This window comes from Alnus glutinosa, chromosome 4 (genome assembly GCF_958979055.1).
Source record: "Alnus glutinosa chromosome 4, dhAlnGlut1.1, whole genome shotgun sequence".
Lineage (NCBI taxonomy): Eukaryota > Viridiplantae > Streptophyta > Magnoliopsida > Fagales > Betulaceae > Alnus > Alnus glutinosa.
The window spans coordinates 2,492,769-2,509,322 of NC_084889.1; the positions used below are offsets into that span (position 1 = coordinate 2,492,769).

Here is a 16,554-nt window from a genome sequence, read left to right on the forward strand (position 1 = left end):
GAACTGCTACATCAGTTTGTAAGGGAATCAAGTTAAAAACTATAGCATGAAATATTTTCTATCCCCACAACCAATATGATTGAAGTTTTTCATTTTTCCTCTCTTGGAATTATTAATCATCAAGTAAATAAACATTATTTTCTTGACATATTCCCAACTGTTCTAAGGATTGCTCCGTCGCCTTTGTTTTTTTTTTTTTTTTTTTTTTTTTTTTTTTTTTTTTTTTAATTTTCCCTTTTTCCCCATTCCCGCCTTGAGTAGAAAAATAAATAAAGTCATAAATTCTTTATCATGAGACTAAATTCTTTATTAGATATGATTTGGTTATTAAACATTATTAACTAATATTTAGATTAACTAAAGAGTTCAACAACATAAGCTTACAACTGAGTACATTGCTGTAGGAGTTACACGCGAAAGTTACATAGGAAGAAATGATAACACTTTCTTGGTTGGCGGTGATGCCTTTGAGCTTGAAACCCCGTCGGCCGGCCCTCTACTCCGGGAATTGGATATCGGCCAAATCCTCTCTGTAAGGGATGTGCCCCAAATCAACCTGCCTGTTAGAACTGCTTAGACGGCCGTTTTCCATTGTGTTTTGAGCTGCTGGGTTGTTCTTTGGGGGCTCAACGAATGTCACGACAGTGTCTTTTCGGAATGTCAAATAGATGACGGCGAGGATGTAGGCGGCCATTAGGGGAAACACTATCATCCCAATGAACACCTTTCCGACCGTGGGTACACTGCTATCAATTAGCCAACCCACGAAGCCTGTGCTCAGGTAGTAGATGTTGATGCCAATGATTCCCAGCCCAAGGATCCACGAGACCACAATAATCTGCATACATATTTATTAGATGCTTAGTTTTAGTTAAGCAATTTGTGTTCGCCTGTTGGATTTGGATCATGTTGAGGCATATGTATAAGATTATATATGTCAATTCTAAAGTGACTCATTTAATTAAACGGGTATGACCTCTCAACTCTAATCCATTAATTTTGTGTTGATTCGCAAGTCGTGTCAAAAATTGCTAGCCTAAAATGTACGTTGCATGTCAGATTTGCGGTTCGTATAAAAAATTGTAAGAATGGAACTAGAAAGTTGATTTTAGGGGGAGCCAAACTATAGTAAAATTTTCTCAAGTGGTCAAAGTTGAAAAACAAGACTTAAAATGTGCCTTTTTAATAAATTTAATTAAAAGCTAAAAATATGCATTTTTTACTTTCCCTTTTCTTTTTTTCTTTTTTTTTGCTAGAGGGGAAATGGAGGGGGGCCATGGCCCCCACCAGCCCCCGACTAGTTCCGTCACTGATCATATATATGTTTAGATCACAACCTATGCCATGCTCTATTAAAAATAAACACATGTTAGTTTAATAGATTGGGTTGGAAGAAAACTTTGTACATCTTTAAATCATGCTTTTGGTTTAAATGGCTAGGATTCATTGATTTATGAAACTTAATTATGATGTCAAAATGCAAATGACCTTGCATAAACTGATAAAAGTATAAAATGGGGTGTTACATTTCAACCATTTAGCTTTTGAGCTGATTTAAAAGCCAAGTCCTATAGACTGGTTCACCTCAATACATATGGCATGAAAATAGAAAATGAAGATGTAAGAATAATACGCATACGTGTAAATGATTAAAACAACTATTTTCTATCACCTTAAGCTTTTGGGCTAACCAATAATTTTATAAAAGAGAAAGAAAAAGGAAGAAAACCAACTCACATATGTTGAATTAATGTGAGGTCCCATCTTGGTGGCACTGCTACTGAATTTGAGGAGAGGAATTAGAGCAAATGGGAGTTCAAATGAAAGTATCATCTGGAAAAAACCATTAAGTTTTTATAATATGTTTGATTGCAACATACTAGGTATTAACATTAAAAAGATCTAGTTTCCAAGTTACAAACCGATGCAATGATTATGAGTCGGCCTGCTCCTGAAGATCCTCCAATAATTGAAACAATAAGACTAGGTGTAATGGCAATTAACCTGCTCACCAGGTTCCTAGTCCACTTTTTCATCTTAAGGTCCAAGAAACCCTAAAAACCAAACCATATCCTTAAATTAATTAAAACTCAACTTAACCAGGACAAAGTTTTCCTTTAAACTGGGTTTCAGGGAAAAAAATTCCTTCTATCCATAATGTTAAATTGACATATGTGGGAATTTTTTTCTAACCCAATTTAAAGAGAAACTTTATCAATCCCAATTTATTAAGATACGTATAAATGTTTATTATTTTTTTTAAGACCTGCATGATGAATTGCCCTGCATAAGTGCCTGTGATGGTAGAGCTCTGCCCTGATGCTAGTAATGCAATAGCATAAACGGTTGAGCTTGACTTACCCAACACATTCTACATATACATAAGACAATAAAAAGAATTTCTGTTATGCTTAATCAATTAATTGGATTTAAACAACTTCATATATAAATATCAATTTGAACCTGGAGAAGGAAGGGAGCTGAGTTAAGGGTAAGATCACTGCATCGATTTGCAGCCTCATCTGAGATGTTATTGGCAGAGCAAACAGTGCCCGATACAGAAACAACTGCAACATTGATCAGAAATGCCACAAACAAGGCGAATCCACTCTCTAGCAAGAAATATCGACATGCATCCTGTAGTATTATGGGATGAATTTGTTAAAATATTAATTTAAATAATTAAGTTAATTATTTTTTATAAGATTAATTTTTTGGAATAAGTAATGATTTAACATAGTATCAAAGTAAAGATCTTGAGTTTGAAACTTGTCTCCGTTGTTCACTTCTCATTTCAATTAAATGTTTCGCATGTTGGGTCTCACTTATTGAGGGAAAGTTTAAACCTACAAGTAAGTGTCAATGTTAAAATTATATTAATTTAAATAACTAAATTTAATGATTTAACCAAGTCAAACACATCCATTAACAATTAGTTTATATATAAATTATTATTGGTTCCAAAAGTCTAAGCATAACGATGAATTTAATAATTTGGTCATGATTCTAAACTAAGCTGATAAAGTAGGATATGAAATTTATTCTAGCATTATCATGTTAATCTTTTTAATTCCTTATTAATTGTAGCATCCAGTTTTTCAACTTCAAGATTCACACTAAAGTGAGGTATATATAACATAAGTATCGTCAGTGGTGTTACAGCTAGCTTTTATTGTAAGTTCTTTATAAACTTATCGATGTGGTACGTAGTCTATGTTGCATTTACCACGTTAGCCTCTATCAAACTAAATTTATAATAAAAATTGCAGTATTGGAAGCATTTTCCAACATAATAAACGATTTTAACTGTGGAGAAACAAATAACATATACATCGTTCCTCTATATATATATATATATAAACCAAAATATGTTTGAAGTCTATGAGAATATCTGAATGAAAGTATGCTTCAAATTAAGCGGTGGCTTACATTGACGCCATTGACAGAACTGGGTATTTTTCTGGATAGCACAAGAGCCGAGTGGAGGAAGAGATTGTGCCTATTTTGATCAGAAAGAAATGAAGTGATATGAATAATATAATTATACACACAAATCATGAAAAGGAAAATAGTTATGCAGATCGAGATGACTATGTAATATATATGGATATATAGTTTTATCGGATCTGTATCTCCAGCAATTAGCTATTTAATCGGATTGTTAGCAATTTGAATAGTAAATATGAGAAACCCTATGAGACCCACCAGTCTAACAAGTCGGGGCAGTCTGCTCGAGACTTACTCGGGCAAGTAATTAAGCCCCGTAAAAACTTTATTCTTACATTTGCTATAAAAATTACTAGGAATCTAAACAATAAAATTGCTGAAAATTAATGTATATATAAAAAGTGGGAGAGATGGATGGTACGTACGGCATGACAAGGGCACCCAAGAGGGCGATGGCATCGCCGGTGGCTCCTTGGCCTTTGAGCTTGGGTATAAACATTCCCTTCAGCACATCACCTGCCGGGGGCTTTACGTAACTCATTTCTCCAAAGAAACAGCCAGCCATTATGAACACCAGCACTGCTATCAGCAACTCCAGCTTCCTAACCTGGCTTGTCACAATTTTAATTTCACAAACAAAAAATATATATGTTACAAAACAATATATAAATAAAAATTGATATGAAAATCCATAATTATGAAAATTAAGTATTAATTAAATAAATTTCAATATAACGGCCGCCTTCACTACAATTTAACACTTTTTCTTTTTGATCTTCAACAAAAAATTAAGTCTACATACATATTTTTCAAATGAAGAATTAATTTAAGCACAATAATTGAACTTCATATATATATATATATATATATATATATATATATATATATATATATATATATGATTATTGTTAAAATTAATTAAGGACTTCACCTAACTTTGAAGTAAGTGGGGGTAAGGAAAAGGAGAAAAATAAAAAGAAGGTTTAATGATATCACTCAAATTAAGTCAAAGAGGATAATTGAGAATGTCAATTATATGTGTGTGTGTGTGATAATATCCTATAGATCTTAGAAATAAAGGGATATTCGAATAAACACTGTATTGATCCATCATGTATCTAAATAATTAATGATATGCATGCCAGTCTTGTATAATAAACACTATATTCGAATACTATTAATTAATTACGAAATATAGGGTAAGAGATGAAGTTGTCTCTTTTAAAATATATTAATTAGGAGCTACAGAGATATTAAATTAAGAGTCAACTGTATTGATTGCTTGATTGTATTGATTGCTTGATTGCTATCCATGTAATGAAATGAAAACTATAGACGTCGTACGTTCACCCAAAAAAAAAAAAAAAAAAAAAAAAAAAAAGGTACTAGAAAGTACTGAAGCATTCCGTGGGCATATGTACGTGTGTGTGTGAATATATATACATATATATATATAAAGGGGTTCATTCTTGCACTATAAGATGTGTACAATTTGTATGCAACCTACTTATATGGGTGGATCTATCCACTTAGATAGGTCTACCTATGTGAATGATTGTGCACAACTCATTATGCACTAAACTTTTCCCATATAAAAAAGAAAGAAAGCTTATTATGAGATTAGAAGAATAAAAAGAACATATTTGAATTACTACAATTTTTATAATAAAATTATTTACAAATATACGTGATATTTCATAATTAATAAAATAATTAAGAAAAATGAATAAGTCATATTTTTAGTTATTATATACTGTATTATTAATTTATAAATAATTTAATAGTAAAAATTGTAATATTGCCTTTAAAGTTACAAAAGACAAAATTTAGGGTTAGTCGGTATGAAAACAGATATATGATTTTTTTGTCACTCAAAGACATAATTTTTGACCACCTTATCCATGTGGCAACGTGATTTCCTAATTAGCTTTAAGAGTTTTTTTCTTAAAAAAAAAAAATTTGAAGACAAAATCCTTCCCGTATGTGATATATATATATATATATTATACAAGACTGGCATGCATGCATGATGCATATACAGACAAGAACCCAAGAAGAGTCCACGTGTGGTAGTGGTTAGACATGTGTATTGATCGATTCCACATTCAATTTCTGCTCACAACTCTTGCAGATTGGTCTCAACTGGAAAGAGGTTAGAGAATGACGACCGTTCACCGTTAAGTCATCGCTTATCTATAGTATTTTTAAGGGATAAGATTAAATTACTTTAATATTATATTACTTTATAAATAATACTAAAATTTACACTTTTATTTTATTATTATTTTATTTGGCTGACATAGCGGTCTCAATTAACAATTAAATTTGATTTTTTTTTTTAGCAATTAAAGGATAATTAGCAATACACGTCAGCAAGGTAAGATAAAAATCAGATACACGTGTAGTTTCTAGAATTACTAAGCTGATAGAAATGTTAGAAACCACGCCACTATCACACAACTATTTCACAAGTGACCGGATCTAATAGTTAAAGGTTTTTATTTTTTTTAACAATAATTGATTCAAAAACTACAAAACCATGCTACATCAGGAAAAAAAAAATAGTTGTAAAATAATAGTGTGATATATTTCTTACTTTGCACAGTGATAATGCTAACAAAAGAAAAGCCACAAAGTCGCACCCCGAAAAGATAACTATATGATAATGATATGTATTTATTTAAAAATTGGGAGATGATACACTCACAACCCACACCCAACTCCCACTCACATGTGTGTGGGTTCCATGCACGTGGGTCTCACACACATGTGAGTGGGGGTTATGTGGGAGTTGGATGAGGGTTGTAACGCAAGCATTTCCCTTAAAAATTATATTACAAACATCACTATATATATATATGTCGACACAAAACGCACGGACGAAGATAATTATACAATAATCATACGTATCCGTTTATTTAAAAATTATATTACAAACATCACTATATATGTCGACACACAACATACGGACGAAGATAGTTGAGGTGATAAAAATTGATCAGTTTACTTGAAAAGTACGTGACAAAACATAGCTGTGTCACACAACGTACCGTACGTATATTATATAGTAGAGCACAAAATATAATTAATTCCCATGTTCTTAAATAATTAATGGACCAAAAACTTAGATATTAAAAAATTATGTTTGCTATTGGAAATTTTAATTGCTTAATTAATAGGAGATTAATTACGTACGTACCCCGAATCTCTGCAGGCCAAGAAGTAAAAGAGTGCTTAGGCCTGTGAATAGAACTCCAGCCCAAACTGGGATGTGGAAAAGTATGTTTAGTGCAAAGGCTGTCCCAATCACTGTCACAATAAATGAACATTCAAAAGGTTTGTTAGTGACATGGAGGCTGGAGCAGCACAAGATGGAGAGACAAATGATTGAACAATGAGATATATGGTTTAAAACTTAGACCACCTTCTGGTATATCGGCGGCAATGACAGCAAGCTCAGCTAGCAACCACAGGGAATACTTCACATATTTTGGGTACTCAGCCTTACATAATTCTGAGAGGTGTTTCCCTGGGAGAGATAAAAGAAAAATTAATTATCTAATTTAGATACTTAATTGTAGAAAAAAAAAATCATCATCGCGGGAGATCGATCAGCTAGAATTTGTTTATAAATTTGCAGCTTACCTGTGCTTACACCAAGATTTGCAGCCAGCGATTGGATTATGAGTGCAAAGATCAACCCAACGAGTATCACCCATAGTAGCTGAAAATACCAAATATCATCATCACCATTAAAAAAATCATGTTTTTAAATAACTACTAAAGGCTTAATTTCTTGTTCTCCTTTAATTTCTTCCATTATCTCGTGTATTTCATCCTTCTCTTTTGCTGTTTTATTTACCTCAAATCTGTGATTTGCTCCAGCTTGCAGATCAGTTTCCACTGTGACATGGTTCCATAAAATGATATTAATTAGTTTACCGAATAAGTGCACATGCACACAAAGAGAGAGAGAGAGAGAGAGAGAGAGAGAGAGAGAGAGAGAGAGAGAGAGACTCACAATTTCCCGGGTCAAGATAAGCTAAAGAGACAAGAAATCCAGGGCCCACATAGGAAAGAAACTTTCTCCATCCAGGTTTCTGGAACATCATAAGATCATCAAGAAAATACATGCATGTTGATCATATACTTCAAGAGAAAAAAAAATCAATAGAATTAGACATATATATATATATACAGGAATCATGTCGCGCGTAGCTAAAATTAAAAGAAAGGCCTGGTGAAGAAGCATAGAACTAAAAGAATTAATGCATGGTGAAGAAGGAAAGAGACCATTTGAGTGGCTTGGGTTCAGCAATATTTGTTGAAAGGGAGGAGTTTATTGAATGTGAAACTTCTCCAAAATGCATCTTGGTGTTGGAGAATGATTTTGAACCTGCGTGGTTTGGCTCGGGATCTCCTCAAAGTTGAAGTTGGGAATGGGAAGAGCATTCATCTATGGCTAGACAATTGGCATCCACTAGGCCCTTTATTTGATAATTTTGGTTTTAGGCCTATTTATGATTCTCAAAGCCGAATTGATGCCAAGTTGGATTCAGTAATTAGAAATGGTGAATGGTGTTGGAAGCCAGCTAGGTCCGATGAGCTGGTTATCATTCAGAGTCGACTTCCAGAAGTCCGGTTGGGAGTTGTGGATAAACCAATCTGGACTATAGCTCGGAAGGGGACTTTTGTTAGCTCTGATACTTGGAACCATTTGAGATTGAAAAGACAGCTAGTGGATTGGTGGTCCCTTATTTGGTTCAATCATGCTATTCCGAAACAGGCCTTCTTGCTTTGGTTGGCTGTTCGTAATAGACTCACAACGGGTGATCGCCTTCTGACTTGGGGATACAAAGGTGATACTCAATGCTATTTTTGCAGACATGATAGTGAAAGTAGAGACCATCTTTTTTTCAGTTGCAGCTTTAGCTCTTGGATTTAGAAGTTTTGTATGAAAAGATGTAACATTTCGAATCCCTTTCTTGACTGGCAGAATGTGGTAGAAGAAGGTAGTAGGAAGTGGATTTCGAAGAAGCTGAGCAGTGTTCTTTGTAGGCTGGTTTTGAGCTCCAGTGTTTACAATATATGGAGAGCTAGAAATGAGATTAAGCATAATGGAAGACCAAAAACAGAGAAGCAGATTATTAGAAGTATTTTTTGGGAAGTAAGGACTAGAATTTCTGGTAAAGGTAACTTCAAGAAGAATATTGAAGAGAATATCAATATTTGCCTAAGCTAGAATATTGATTTGTCTATACTGGTTTGATACCAGTGTGTTATTTGTTTTGTTTGTAGCCACAGAGTTCTGTTCTGCTCTTGTGGTGTTGTCTTTGTGTGTTTGTGGAACGTTGTTTTGTTCTGTTTGTTGTTAGTTGGTAATAAAATTGATCACTTATTCATCAAAAAAAAGGAGGAGGAAAGAGACCTGGTGATCAGGGTCCTGATCATGATCAAGCTGTTTGTCGGCGTTGTTGCCTGCAGTGATGGAGGGTCGGGTGTTTCCCTCCTCCTCAACGGCAGCTATGCGGTTGCTCCCTGTACCCCATGATGATGGAATATTAACTTCATCACTCGCTTGATGGCTTCCCATATTCTCTCTCTCTCTCTCTCTCTCTACTAGATCTCTAGCTAGATTGCAACGTGCTTTTAACAGCTAGCTTGTTCAATGAAACTGTCAGACGGAGCTTGTGTATTTATAGTGCATGCAAATGGCCTGAAGCATCACCATGTGTTTGGCTTCACGACAGCTTAATAGTCCATCCCTAAACCACAAAACGGCCTTGTCCTCGTCGCCAAAAGGATATGTCACTTCCTTCACTCAAGAAGACATTCATATTCTAATTACTAACAAATAAACAAAACACTAATTAAATATTCTAATTATGATGTTTCCCCTCCCTGTTTTATATTTTCAGCTTTTCTACTTTTTTATTCAAACAACTCCAACCCTCAACCTCCTTTTTTTTTTTTTTTTCTTTTTTCTTTTTTAACTTAAAAGTAAAATAAGTATGACAGGGTTTGTGTGTTTCTTCAACAAATATAACCAGATACACTATGCTCTTTTTTATAAGCTGACACGTTTTTGTCCGTGCCGTTCCACAGTTACTTGGTAAAAATGGGCTTGCCTTTAGAAGTGGCCACCTCTAGCTAGCTCCTATGTACATTGGAAGCATTTCCACCGATGATCCCCTGCCTCCGATTTCTTCCCTGTTTCCCCTTTGTAATTAAACGGTCCTACTGTTTGGGTTTTTTTTTTTTTTTTTTTTTTTACTTATGCTCCTTTTGTTTCAGCGTAAAATGATTTCTAAAAAATGGCCGGATCAATGGTAATATCCGGTCAGATCCGGCCGAATCTGGCCGGAAGTCGGCCATGGTCAGAATCTGGTCGGATCCTACCATTAATCCGGCCGGATCTAGATGGATCCGGCCACTGATCCGGCCGAATCTGACCTGATCCGAAGGAGTCCGGCCGAAATTTGGCAATTTTGGCCGGATCCGGCCAAACATGCTCGCCGGAATCCGCCAACGGCTACCGGACGTTGCCGGATTCCGGCGACAATTGCATTTTCTCCTTTTGTAATTTTTTCGTGCGAATCAAACACCGAAAATTATTTTCGAAAAAATTATTTTTTTTTTTAAAATGATTTCGTCGAAAATATTTTACGACGGAAACCATTTTACGTCGAAACAAATGAAGCATTAGAAAGAAAAGGTTTACGCCGGTTAGAATATTAATTAATAAATGATTAAATTTCATTTTTTTATCAGCTTAAATTTTTAGAATTAGTGATAATTTAACATGGAGTAATGCTATTCTTTACACTTATTTCACATCGGTTGACGTAAAACTAAAGAAAATCAGCTTAATATCAGAAAAGAGAGCAGAGAATATTTGGGATTGAAACTTTGTTCAATTGCATTAAAAAATATAAAGTGTTTTACAAACTGTATATATACATTCTGCAGTAACAGAACAAACTTGCTGAGAAAGCTAACTAACTATCACTACTAGCTAAGGTAAACTATCTACCTAAGTTAATTAACCAGCTAAGAAAAACAGATCATGTGTTCTGTTATTTACATATTTAACACGTGTATCTCAATACCCCCTCCCAAGATGAACAATGGATATTGAGAATGTTCATCTTGGACAGCAGAGACCGAAAAACTTCAGAACCAAGAGGCTTAGTAAATAAATCAACCAACTGATTAGAGGAAGAAACATGCAAAGTCCGAACTAGACCACGTTAGATTTTTTCTCGCACAACATGACAATCGATCTCTATGTGTTTAGTTCGCTCGTGGTAGACCGGATTAGCAGCAATGTGTAAAGCTGCTTTGCTATCACAAAACAGAAGAGCTACTTGAGAGTGAGAAATCTAAAAATCCTGGAGAAGATGAAGCAGCCAAGTAAGTTCACAACAAACAGCAGCCATAGAGCGATATTCGGCCTCAGCAGAAGATCTAGAAACTGTGGTTTGTTTCTTTGATTTCCAAGAGATCAAGGAGTCTCCCAGAAAAACACAAAAGCCAGTCAGGGATTTGCGGGTGTCAGGGCAACCAACCCAGTCAGAGTCACAAAACGCCTTCAAGTGACAAGAAGAAGAAGTAGGGAAAAACAATCCCTGACCCGGAGCTGCCTTGATATAACGTAGAATGCGATGAGCAGCATCTAAATGAGGCTTGCGAGGAGCTTGCATGAACTGACTTAAAGTATGAACAGCATAGGTTAAGTCAGGTCTTGTGATAGTGAGATATAGCAGCCGACCAATCAACCTGCGATAGGACTGAGGATCTTCAAGCAACACCCCATCCAAAGCAGAAAATTTGGCATTGGACTCCATGGGAAAAGCAGAAGGCTTAGCAGCCAAGTGACCAGTATCAGTGAGGATGTCCAAGGCAAATTTTTGTTGACATAGAGAGATGCCAATAGAGGATCGAGCAATCTCCAGACCAAGAAAAAACTTCAAAGAGCCTAAATCTTTGAGTTTGAAATGAGTGTGTAAGAAAGCAGTGAGTTCCTTGATAACTTGCTTATCATTGCTGGCAAGGACTATATCATCCACATAAACAAGAAGTGCCATAAAGGAAGAACATTTGGACTTAGTAAACAAGCTGTAATCAGATTTAGACTGAGTAAAACCATGAAGCGGTAAAATGGAAGAAAATTTAGAGAACCATTGCTAAGACGCTTGTTTCAAACCATATAAGGATTTGTTTAATCTACAAACCCGAGTATCTTCTTTAGAGATAAAACCAGGAGGAGGCTTCATGAAAACTTCTCCATCGAGATCACCATGCAAGAAAGCATTATTAACATCGAGTTGATGAAGATCCCAATTATTGATGGCTGCCAAAGCAAGCAAGCACCGGACAATGGTCAACTTGGCCACCGGAGAGAATGTCTCAGTCCAAACCCTCATTGAGTGAACCCTTTTGCTACAAGCCTTGCCTTATACCGTTCAATCGAACCATTAGAATTATGCTTGATCTTATACACCCACTTGCAACCAATAGGAACCTTATTAGAAGGTAAAGGCATAGGAGTCCAAGTCTGATTTTCCTCAAGAGCCTTGATTTTAGCTTGCATGGCCTCGCGCCAGCAAGAATGTTGAACAGCTTGGTGATAAAATTGTGGTTCAATTGAAGTAGAAACCGAAAGACCGTAGTCTTTGTAGGAAGGGGACAATTTGTCATAAGAAATGACAGAAGAAAGAGCAAAAGGAATACCTGGATTCCGTGGAGAATGAGCTGGAGGTGATAGAGAAGATGAGGTCATTTGACAATGGAAATCCTGCAAGTAACTAGGCTTATTCTTAACCCGTAGTGATTTTCGAATGAAAGGAACAGATGTAGGAATAATCGGAGAAACATCAGGAAAAGGAGAAGTAGATGCAGAAGAAGGAATGGAAAGGTCAAAAGAAATGGTATCTAAAGGAGTAGGATCAGGAATGGAAGGAAAGAGAACATTAGAATTAGGAATAGGAATAGGAAGAACAATATTAGGAAATTGAAATTGAGAAGATTGGAAATGAGGATGATATGGAAATACATTTTCATTTAAAACAATATCGCGGGAAACAAAAACAGTATGAGTAGAAAGGTCAAACAGCTTGTAACATTTGATATTATATGGATATCCAATAAAAAGACAAGGTCGAGCTCGGGAATCAAATTTGGAACGATTCCTAGCAAGGGTAGAAGCCATAAGCAACCAAAGACACGAAGATGTGAAAAAGTGAGAGGAATTGAAAAAAGACATTCAAAAGGTGTTTTACTGGACAAAGTAGGAGTAAGAATGCGGTTGATAATGTGAGTAGCCGAGAGAACACATTCACCCCAAAAATATAAGGGAAGATTAGCTTGAAATCTTAAAGCACGAGCAACATTGAGGAGGTGTTGGTGTTTTCTTTCCACAACAGAATTTTGTTGAGGAGTCTCAACACAACTGAGTTGATGAACAATGCCTTTAGACTGATAAAAAATAGGCATTTGAAATTCAAGACCATTATCACTTAGCAAAGTTTTGACTTTAGTAGCAAATTGGGTTTCAACAAGATTGATGAAAAAAACAAGTAAATTTCGGGTTTGAGACTTAGCAACCTTTAGATGCACCCATGTGAATCTAGAATAATCATCAACAATGGTGAGAAAATATTTAACACCATTAAGAGAATCATTGGAAAAGGGGCCACAAATATCACAATGGACTAAATCGAAAATTTTATTTGATATGGAATCACTTACAGGGAATGGTAAGCGATGTTGCTTAGCCAAAGGACAAATTGTACAGCATTTATTTGGATCAACAGTAATGCTAGAGTCATATTGACTAAGTAGCTTTATTCTATAATAAGACAAATGTCCTAAATGGAAATGTCATACATCCGAAGAAACATGCTTAACAGAAAAACTATGAGATGAAGGAACAGAGGAGATAGAAGAATGCAATGCGGATTTGTATACTGGATAAGGCAATTCTGGTTGATCAAGCAAGTGAAACAGCCCGCCACATTCTCTACCCACTCCAATCATTTTCCATGTCAACAGATTCTGGATGAAACAAAAATCAACAAGAAATATAAGACTACAAGAGAAAATTTTCGTGAGTTTGCTTGTTGAGATGAGATTGAATGAAAAAGTAAGAACACATAGGACATCAGTTAGAATTAAAGATGCAGAAATTCTAACAGTGTCTATATGTGTAACAGAAGCAAACTAACCATTAGGCAATTTGACAAGCTTGGATATGGTGGATGTAATGGTAGTAAAAAAAGAAATGGAGCATACCATATGATCAGTGGCACCCGTGTCTATAATCCATAGTTGATTGACAAGTTTAGAAGCAACTTGAAAAGATGAAATGGAAGAAAAAAACAGAATGGTGGTATCTATCATTCAAAGAAGCAAATGGATTGAAAGAGGTACCTGACATGTTGGCAACAAGGCAATTTTGAGGAGCTCCAACCTGATTCACTGAGGAAATCACTTCAGAATTATTGGACTTCATCATAGCAAACAAATATTGAATTTGCTCTTGGATGATAGGCAAGGCAGCAGAGGGGGAATCCATATTCATATTCATCTCTAAAGCTTGATTGGCAGAATGTTGTTCTGCAGTCAGTTTTCCCTTGGAAAACTTGAAGCCAGGAGGGAAATCGTGCAACCGATAGCACTTCTCCATGAAATGACCATAAACACCACAGTGAGTGCAGATAGGACGATCCTTGCGAAAGGCATTAGGTTTACCATATCGAGGATTAGAAAAATTTGCAGCAACAGGTCTAGCAAATGAAGGTGAAGAAGAGGATGGACCTTTAGTCGACAAAGCATATGTATTGTTATGCATCATGCTAAGAGAACCAGATATATCCTTTTGTCGTTCATGTTGAACAAATGAAGAGAAAACCTTGTTAATGGGTGGAAGATGATCCATTAACAAGATTTGTCATTTGACATGAGAAAATGACTCATGCAATCCTATAAGGAATTGAAGAACATACTCCTGGTGATGATATTCAGTGAGTGTCTTCAACACACCACATGAGCATTTTCCGCAAAGACAAACAGGTAAAGGGCGATAAATGAGCAACTCATCCCATAACCCTTTGAGAGCAGTGAAATAACTGCTTACCGATTGATCTTCTTGAGACATGGTAGAAATTGCTTCTGAATTTGGAAGATTCAAGGTCCATTTTGCTGAGAAAATTTATCACGAAGATCATTCCACATCGTTTCTGCTGAATCAACAGAAATAACACTTACTGCAATTTCTTTGGAAACAGAATTGATGATCCACGACAACACCATGTTGTTGCAACGAGTCCATACAAAGAGGTCTGGATCAGAAGAATGAAGTTTCGGCAAAGTTCCATTGATGAATTGAAGCTTGTTCTTGGCAGTCAAAGCCATGAACATTGATCAGCTCCAAGTATAGTAATTGTCGCCGGTGAGCAATTGAGTGACTAAAATTGAGCCAGGGCTGTCGCCATGATGAAGATACAGTGGATTGGAATCCATTGTAAAAAGAGTTGAATTGACATAATTAGATTCCATGAATCAATATGAAATCAGATTATGAAAAGATGAGACAGATGGATGAAATCAGAGATTTGGAAAATGGAAGAGAAAGTTAGGGTTTATGTTTGCTCTGATACCATATAAGAAAAGAGAGCAGAGAATATTTGGGATTGAAACTTTGTTCAATTGCATTAAAAAATATAAAGTGTTTTACAAACTGTATATATACATTCTGCAGTAACAGAACAAACTTGCAAAGAAAGCCAGCTATCACTAACTAGCTAAGGTAAACTAACTAGCTAAGTTAATTAACCAGCTAAGAAAAACAGATCATGTGTTCTGTTATTTACATATTTAACACGTGTATCTACATTTAACACACGTGTATCTCAATACTTAAAATACATTACATTAGCCAGTATGATAAATGGTGTGAAGATCAAGACGTAGTAGTGCTTTTTAACATGGTATCAATTAAAGTAGCTAGTAATGTCTTGAGTAAAATGTTTGGCACACGTAAGGGCATCAAGTGTTAAAATAATATCAATTAATTAAACGAGTAAAAATGTGAGGCTGCAAAGAAAACCCACGAAAAATAAGGGTCTCCTAAGTTTGACCTTAACTTTGTCATGTCAATGAGTAAAAACATGTATTAATTAATTATCATTACATTAATTTCTGCACCCTCTTGTAATTAGCTTGGGGATGCCTTTAATTAATTAGCAGCTAGCTGCTAGGATTTTAGGCATATAATGCTCATTTAATTCTCTTTGATGTTTAATTATGTTGTGGCAATGAATTTGATCCGTCCTTTAGCCAAGAAAAAAAGAATGAGGGGTTGTTGGGCAATTTACCAGTTGTAGCCATTCATTTGGAGCTTTATACAGAGATGATAGTTTCAGGCAACCTAGCATTCTATTATATATATATATATAGTTGAAAGCATTAAAGAAGTTGTAAGCACATATAACAACAAATTAATTGACTGCCCATTAATTATGTCAGTGCATGTACGTAGTCTGTAGTAGTCATGCTTCATGCCTCTCTCTTTATAGTTCATGAAGCATAAATCTGGCCGGGGGAGGGTTCAGTAGATCGATGAATATATATATTATATAGCGCGCATCATCCCAACCACCATCCTCCTTTTTCTTTTTCTTTTATAATCTATATATATATATATATATATATATATAGTAAGCATTAAAGCATCCAATGTATCCTAAAGTTCCATGACTTTAGCAAATCTTTTTTTCTGTTCTAGATCCGTAATTACTAGTGTTTGTACAATTTGATTGGCCGATTTTAAGGGTGCGCACTGCGGGGAGCAGGTATACCAATTACCAAGTACTCAAGTAGCTAGTTAAGAGTAGTCACAAAATTTTAGCTGAAAGCATGAAAAGAATTTGCATGACCTTATCTAAACTTCAAAATTCAAAGAACAAATTAAGTTTTCCTCCTGATATATGACTCAGTTTATTAATTAAAGTAATATGTATCTAAAATGCATGCTCGGTTAAAACATGCTGTGAGAACTATGGATACAGATCTCAACAATTTTGTCAAATGTGAGAGGGCCTCTAT

At 35.3% G+C, this 16,554-nt stretch overlaps 2 protein-coding genes across 2 annotated transcripts; both read right to left on the reverse strand.

Moving 5' to 3' along the window:
* Positions 1-319: 319 nt before the first annotated feature.
* Positions 320-9,134, reverse strand: LOC133865958 (metal transporter Nramp7.2-like). The gene is made up of 13 exons (XM_062302494.1): positions 8,876-9,134; positions 7,469-7,547; positions 7,310-7,350; positions 7,093-7,171; positions 6,872-6,976; positions 6,647-6,756; positions 3,873-4,054; positions 3,430-3,499; positions 2,464-2,637; positions 2,267-2,371; positions 1,923-2,054; positions 1,738-1,833; positions 320-838 (listed from the first exon to the last, which is right to left on the reverse strand). Exons 1-13 carry the CDS (start codon positions 9,038-9,040, stop codon positions 497-499), a joined length of 1,680 nt encoding a protein of 559 aa, XP_062158478.1. The 5' UTR covers positions 9,041-9,134; the 3' UTR covers positions 320-496.
* Positions 9,135-10,829: 1,695 nt separating this feature from the next.
* Positions 10,830-11,873, reverse strand: LOC133865627 (uncharacterized mitochondrial protein AtMg00810-like). The gene is made up of 2 exons (XM_062302044.1): positions 11,682-11,873; positions 10,830-11,582 (listed from the first exon to the last, which is right to left on the reverse strand). The coding sequence occupies exons 1-2, from the start codon at positions 11,871-11,873 to the stop codon at positions 10,830-10,832; spliced, it is 945 nt and encodes a 314-aa protein (XP_062158028.1).
* Positions 11,874-16,554: the final 4,681 nt, after the last annotated feature.

Bases quoted from the DNA above. Each gene is read 5' to 3' on its own strand.
- LOC133865627 (XM_062302044.1), bottom strand. From the start codon at position 11,873: ATGAGGGTTTGGACTGAGACATTCTCTCCGGTGGCCAAGTTGACCATT. The intron at 11,583-11,681 runs GTTTGTAGATTA...GGTTTTACTCAG, and splicing joins TCTCTAAAGAAGATACTCGG to TCTAAATCTGATTACAGCTT.
- LOC133865958 (XM_062302494.1), bottom strand. From the start codon at position 9,040: ATGGGAAGCCATCAAGCGAGTGATGAAGTTAATATTCCATCATCATGG. The intron at 3,500-3,872 runs GTACGTACCATC...TGATCAAAATAG, and splicing joins TTGGGTGCCCTTGTCATGCC to GCACAATCTCTTCCTCCACT. The intron at 2,055-2,266 runs GTCTTAAAAAAA...TTTGGTTTTTAG, and splicing joins CAGGGCAATTCATCATGCAG to GGTTTCTTGGACCTTAAGAT.